At 41.1% G+C, this 7,343-nt stretch overlaps 1 protein-coding gene across 2 annotated transcripts in view; it reads right to left on the bottom strand.

Annotated features, from left to right (window-relative positions):
* szt2 (SZT2 subunit of KICSTOR complex) overlaps positions 1-7,343 on the bottom strand; it is a 332,720-nt gene that overhangs the window by 282,782 nt on the left and 42,595 nt on the right. For both annotated transcript variants that reach the window (XM_061978415.1, XM_061978416.1), the window contains exons 9-11: positions 5,358-5,528; positions 5,061-5,292; positions 4,868-4,997 (exon numbers count right to left, since the gene is read on the bottom strand). In XM_061978415.1, coding sequence (XP_061834399.1) covers positions 4,868-4,997; positions 5,061-5,292; positions 5,358-5,528 — 533 coding nt within the window. The remainder of the gene's footprint in view (positions 1-4,867; positions 4,998-5,060; positions 5,293-5,357; positions 5,529-7,343) is intronic.

Raw genomic sequence — 7,343 nt, 5'->3', positions numbered from 1 at the left:
TACCTTGATGTTGCAGAAAAAAGACCATATATTTTTTTTAACCGATTTCCGAACTCTAAATGGGTGAATTTTGGCGAATTAAACGCCTTTATAATATTCGCTCTCGGAGCAATGACGTCACAACGTGGCGTCACATCGGGAAGCAATCCTCCATTTTCTCAAACACCGAGTCAAATCAGCTCTGTTATTTTCCGTTTTTCGACTGTTTTCCGTACCTTGGAGACATCGTGCCTCGTCGGTGTGTTGTCGGAGGGTGTAACAACACCAACAGGGACGGATTCAAGTTGCACCAGTGGCCCAAAGATGCCAAAGTGGCAAGAAATTGGACGTTTGTTCCGCACACTTTACCGACGAAAGCTATGCTACGACAGAGATGGCAAGAATGTGTGGATATCCTGCGACACTCAAAGCAGATGCATTTCCAACCATAAAGTCAAAGAAATCTGCCGCCAGACCCCCATTGAATCTGCCGGAGTGTGTGAGCAATTCAGGGACAAAGGACCTCGGTAGCACGGCAAGCAATGGCGGCAGTTTGTTCCCGCAGACGAGCGAGCTAAACCCCCTATCGACCCTAGCTTCGCTGGCCTGCTGACATCAACTCCAAAACTGGACAGATCAGCTTTCAGGAAAAGAGCACGGATGAGGGTATGTCTTCAGAATATATTAATTGATGACAATTGGGCTGTCTGGACTCTCAAAGTGCATGTTGTTGCCAAATGTATTTCATATGCTGTAAACCTAGTTCATAGTTGTTAGTTTCCTTTAATGCCAAGCAAACACATACCAATCGTTGGTTAGAAGGCGATCGCCGAATTCGTCCTCGCTTTCTCCCGTGTCGCTGGCTGTCGTGTCGTTGTCCTCGGTTTCGCTTGCATACGGTTCAAACCGATATGGCTCAATAGCTTCAGTTTCTTCTTCAATTTCGTTTTCGCTACCTGCCTCCACACTACAACCATCCGTTTCAATACATGCGTAATCTGTTGGATCGCTTAAGGAGTAGTCACCTAAATATTTACTTGAGTAAAAGTAAAAAGTATGTTGTGAAAAAACTACTCAAGTACTGAGTAACTGATGAGTAACCTGTTCGTTTAATGATGACGGCAACAAATAATGCACAAAAACATAAAAATAGCAATGAGCAAATTCAGAGCCAGGAATATCTCTTAAGCAACTAAAACAATAATATATATTAAATAAAAATACATTAACATAAAAAAAATGAAGGCAAATTGAGCACCATAGGCTCAGTAGGCAGAGATTACAAAGGAAAATAACAAGTTAGCCTTTACGCAAACCATAAACTGATAGGTGTGGGCTGCACCTTGGAACACACTGTGCACTTCTGATTGGTGTTTCTATGCGTGTGTGTGTGTGTCTCTGTCTGTCTATGAGGCTGCAGTGCGTTGCAATCCGAGTCTGAATCCGAGCTAATGTCGCTATAGCTTGCTGTTCTATGCGCCATGTTTGTTTGTGTTGGCTTCACTATGTGACGTCACAGGAAAATGGACGGGTGTATATAACGATGGTTAAAATCAGGCACTTTGAAGCTTTTTTTTTAGGGATATTGCGTGATGGGTAAAATTTTGAAAAAAACTTTGAAAAATAAAATAAGCCACTGGGAACTGATTTTTAATGGTTTTAACCCTTCTGAAATTGTGATAATGTTCCCCTTTAAAAGTACACCTGGCCAGAGGTCCGGGGGCACAGATAGCAGGAATTTTCTAGTGTGCATTTCCGCCGCTGTGAAAGTATGCGGAGCACCACCACATTAGCGACACAACTGCAGCCCACCACAAACATATTGCAACCTTGTGGGAAACACTGACTCCCTGTCAACAAAGGTGGGTAGTAACGCGCTACATTTACTCCGTTACATCTACTTGAGTAACTTTTGAGATAAATTGTACTTCTAAGAGTAGTTTTAATGCAACATACTTTTACTTTTACTTGAGTATATTTATAGAGAAGAAACGCTACTTTTACTCCGCTCCATTTATCTACGGAGGCAGATATTTACATATATCCGAATTTAAGTTGTACCGTATTTTCCGCACTATTAGCCGCACCTAAAAACCACAAATTTACTCAAAAGCTGACAGTGCGGCTTATAACCCGGTGCGCTTTATATATGGATTAATATTAAGATTCATTTTCATAAAGTTTCGGTCTCGCAACTACGGTAAACAGCCGCCATCTTTTTTCCCCGTAGAAGAGGAAGTGCTTCTTCTTCTACGCAAGCAACCGCCAAGGTAAGCACCCGCCCCCATAGAACAGGAAGCGCTTCTTCTTCTACTGTAAGCAACCACCCGCCCGCGTAGAAGAAGAAGAAGCGCGCGGATACTACGTTTCATTTCCTTTGTGTGTTTACATCTGTAAAGACCACAAAATGGCGACAGGTTTCCGGTTCATGAAAAGACGCAATCTCTCCATCCGCACACGGAGTACTATTTCACAGCAACTGCCTAAAGACTTTCAAGAAAAGCTGGCTACTTTCCGTGCATATTGTAAAAACAAGATAGCTGAAAAAAAGATCCGGCCAGAGAACATTATCAACATGGACGAGGTTCCACTGACTTTTGATATTCCTGTGAACCGCACTGTGGATACAACGGGAGCACGTACGGTGAATATTCGCACCACAGGGAATGAGAAGTCATCCTTCACTGTGGTTCTAGCTTGCCATGCTAATGGCCAGAAACTTCCACCCATGGTGATATTCAAAAGGAAGACCTTGCCAAAAGAGACCTTTCCAGCCGGCGTCATCATAAAAGCTAACTCGAAGGGATGGATGGATGAAGAAAAGATGAGCGAGTGGTTAAGGTAAGTTTACGCAAAGAGGCCGGGTGGCTTTTTTCACGCAGCTCCGTCCATGTTGATATACGACTCCATGCGCGCCCACATCACGCTGGTTTTTAATATATTATTAAAGTTTGACTGACCTATCTGACTGTTTTTTTTGACATTCCTTTAGCGCAGTTAGATGCGGCTTACAACACGGGGCGGCTTATAGGTGGACAAAGTTTTGAAATATGCCGTTCATTGAAGGCGCGGCTTATAACCCAGGGCGCCTTATGGTGCGGAAAATACGGTATATTATTGTTTTAGTTGCTTAGGAGATATTCCTGGCTCTGAATTTGCTCATTGCTATTTTTATGTTTTTGTGCATTATTTGTTGCCGTCATCATTAAAGGAACAGGTTACTCATCAGTACTTGAGTAGCTTTTTCACAACATACTTTTTACTTTTACTCAAGTAAATATTTGGGTGACTACTCCTTACTTATACTTGAGTAATAAATCTCTAAAGTAACAGTACTCTTACTTGAGTACAATTTCTGGCTACTCTACCCACCTCTGCTAATAATGTTGTTGTATGCACAACGGCTATAAACGAAAATTTGAAAAGAAAACACCCGACAGCGTTCTTGCCATCACCATCAACTAGTCAATCGTCCGCGTGAGTATACGTTGTCATCATTACACAAAAACATGAATGTGTCATTTGTATCTGCGTTGTAAATTCATAAACTAAAACACTGTTTCGCTCCGAGAGGCGCGTTTGGCGTGCCTGTTCAGTGTTTACAAAGACGCGCTCCTCTTTAACGCTAACGTTAACTAGTTGTGCAAATACCTTTTACAACATTAACAGTTACATATACTATGTACAAACGAACAATTAACTTTCACTTTAATCATACTATCATTGTTGTGTTATTAAGCAAAATAAGCAATACTTTTACTTTTGTTGAAATGTTTACACTGTTGTTACAGAATATTTCGTTTTGCACTTTTTTGTATTGGATGTTTATCTTTATTTTTGCACATTTTAGCAAATAAGCAATACTTTTACTTTTGTTGAAATGTTTACACTGTTACAGAATATTTCCGTTTTGCACTTTTTTGTATTGGATCTTTATCTTTATTTTTGCAAATTTTAAAGCAAAATAAGCAATACCTTTACTTTTGAAATGCTTATACTATTGCAGAATATTAAGATTTGCACTGGGTGTTTACTTTTATATTTGCACATTAAAAAGCAAATAAGCTACTTTTAATTTTGTTAAATGTTAAAAGTTTTAAATGTTTACATTGTTACAGAATATTTTGTCATGTTGTTGTCAATGTTGACTGAGTGGCCATCCTTTTTTTTTTTGTAAATAAAAGCCATGCCTTTTGAAAACACTGGCCTACATTTATTTTTTCATCTTCGTTTTAAATAAAAAAATAATCGGTAAAAGGAAAAATAATCTATAGATTAATCGAAAAAAATAATCTATAGATTAACCGATTAATCGAAAAAAAATAATCTATAGATTAATCGATAGAAAAATAATCGTTAGCTGCAGCCTTAGCATAGAAACACCAATCAGAAGTGCACAGTGTGTTCCAAGGTGCAGCCCACACCTATCAGTTTATGGTTTGCATAAAGGCTAACTTGTTATTTTCCTTTGTAATCTTTGCCTACTGAGCCTATGGTGCTCAATTTGCCTTATCTTTTTTAATGTTAATGTATTTTTATTTATTATATATTATTGTTTTAGTTGCTTAAGAGATATTCCTGGCTCTGAATTTGCTCATTGCTATTTTTATGTTTTTGTGCATTATTTGTTGCCGTCATCATTAAAGGAACAGGTTACTCATCAGTACTTGAGTAGTTTTTTCACAACATACTTTTTACTTTTACTCAAGTAAATATTTGGGTGACTACTCCTTACTTATACTTGAGTAATAAATCTCTAAAGTAACAGTACTCTTACTTGAGTACGATTTCTGGCTACTCTACCCACCTCTGCCTGTCAATCACAATCACACCTGAAATCACCGAGAGTTCCCGGTGACGACTGACCAACGTGGAGCGTTTACGTTACCGGAGTCGTGGAGCCAGGAGGGATGTAGAAGAGAGGAACTCCGTTTTTGGTGCTCTCCGGAATGGTGTAGTTCTCAGGTATGGAGTTGAAGGACTGCAGGTGCACCAACATCTGATCCGTTTGGTTGATGCTGAGGGGGAACAAAAACAACGTTATTCCGCGGCTTCGTCTCTGGTGTCGGACGCCGCCGTACCTCTGCAGCGTGTTCCAGAAGCGGCGGATGACGGAGGTGCGGTACGGACTGGTGATGGGCTTCCTCTGCGTGCAGCTGATGTCGTGCAGGATGTCGTAGCTGCCCTCCATGGTGACCTCCACGCGGGTGGTGCGCTTGCCGGGGTCCAGCGGCCAGGAGGCGGCCGCCAAGTACTCGATGTGCATGTTGTGTTTCCACAGCAGCACCAGCTTCACCTCCAGCTGGGTGCCGCCTGAAAAAAAGCGAACACGTAAAGAATTTGACCTTTTTTGGGTTGTTTTTTTCTCTCGCTCAGACCTTTCGTGAGGCTGATCTCCCGGATGGTGTAGCCCTCCCTCAGCCGCACGGACACCACGCTGATCAAATGAGCGTGGACTTCCTTCTCCGTGTGCTTCTTCCTCCTCATGACCAGCGCCGGGTTTCCGCTGGCGGACACCAGGTGCTCGTTGAACAGCTTGTGCTGGGAAACTACAAAACGTCTCCTTTTATGTTAGATTCACTGTGGACTGGACTCTCATTATTATGTTAGATCCACTATGGACTGCACTCTCACACTATTATGTTAGATCCACTATGGACTGGACTCTCACACTATTATGTTAGATCCACTATGGACTGGACTCTCACACTATTATGTTAGATCCACTATGGACTGGACTCTCACACTATTATGTTAGATCCACTATGGACTGGACTCTCACACTATTATGTTAGATCCACTATGGACTGGACTCTCACTATTATGTTAGATCCACTATGGACTGGACTCTCACACTATTATGTTAGATCCACTATGGACTGGACTCTCACACTATTATGTTAGATCCACTATGGACTGGACTCTCACACTATTAGGTTAGATCCACTATGGACTGGACTCTCACACTATTATGTTAGATCCACTATGGACTGGACTCTCACACTATTATGTTAGATCCACTATGGACTGGACTCTCACTATTATGTTAGATCCACTATGGACTGGACTCTCACTATTATGTTAGATCCACTATGGACTGGACTCTCACTATTATGTTAGAACCACTATGGACTGGACTCACACTATTATGTTAGATCCACTATGGACTGGACTCACACTATTATGTTAGATCCACTATGGACTGGACTCTCGCTATTATGTTAGATCCACTATGGACTGGACTCTCACACTATTATGTTAGATCCAGTATGGACTGGACTCTCTCACTATTATGTTAGATCCACTATGGACTGGACTCTCACACTATTATGTTAGATCCACTATGGACTGGACTCTCACACTATTATGTTAGATCCACTATGGACTGGACTCTCACACTATTATGTTAGATCCACTATGGACTGGACTCACACTATTATGTTAGATCCACTATGGACTGGACTCTCACACTATAATGTTAGATCCACTATGGACTTGACTCACACACTATTATGTTAGATCCACTATGGACTGGACTCACACTATTATGTTAGATCCACTATGGACTGGACTCTCACTATTATGTTAGATCCACTATGGACTGGACTCTCACTATTATGTTAGATCCACTATGGACTGGACTCTCACACTATTATGTTAGATCCACTATGGACTGGACTCTCACACTATTATGTTAGATCCACTATGGACTGGACTCTCACACTATTATGTTAGATCCACTATGGACTGGACTCTCACTATTATGTTAGATCCACTATGGACTGGACTCTCACTATTATGCTAGATCCACTATGGACTGGACTCTCACTATTATGTTAGATCCACTATGGACTGGACTCACACTATTATGTTAGATCCACTATGGACTGGACTCACACTATTATGTTAGATCTAGTATGGACTGGACTCTCTCACTATTATGTTAGATCCACTATGGACTGGACTCTCACACTATTATGTTAGATCCACTATGGACTGGACTCTCACACTATTATGTTAGATCCACTATGGACTGGACTCTCATACTATTATGTTAGATCCACTATGGACTGGACTCTCACACTATTATGTTAGATCCACTATGGACTGGACTCTCACTATTATGTTAGATCCACTATGGACTGGACTCTCGCTATTATGTTAGATCCACTATGGACTGGACTCTCACACTATTATGTTAGATCCACTATGGACTGGACTCTCACACTATTATGTTAGATCCACTATGGACTGGACTCTCACACTATTATGTTAGATCCACTATGGACTGGACTCTCACACTATTATGTTAGATCCACTATGGACTGGACTCACACTATTATGTTAGATCCACTATGGACTGG

Source organism: Nerophis lumbriciformis, linkage group LG18, assembly GCF_033978685.3.
Source record: "Nerophis lumbriciformis linkage group LG18, RoL_Nlum_v2.1, whole genome shotgun sequence".
Lineage (NCBI taxonomy): Eukaryota > Metazoa > Chordata > Actinopteri > Syngnathiformes > Syngnathidae > Nerophis > Nerophis lumbriciformis.
Note: the sequence above shows the minus strand (reverse complement) of the source record. Positions and strands in the feature narration are given on the sequence as shown.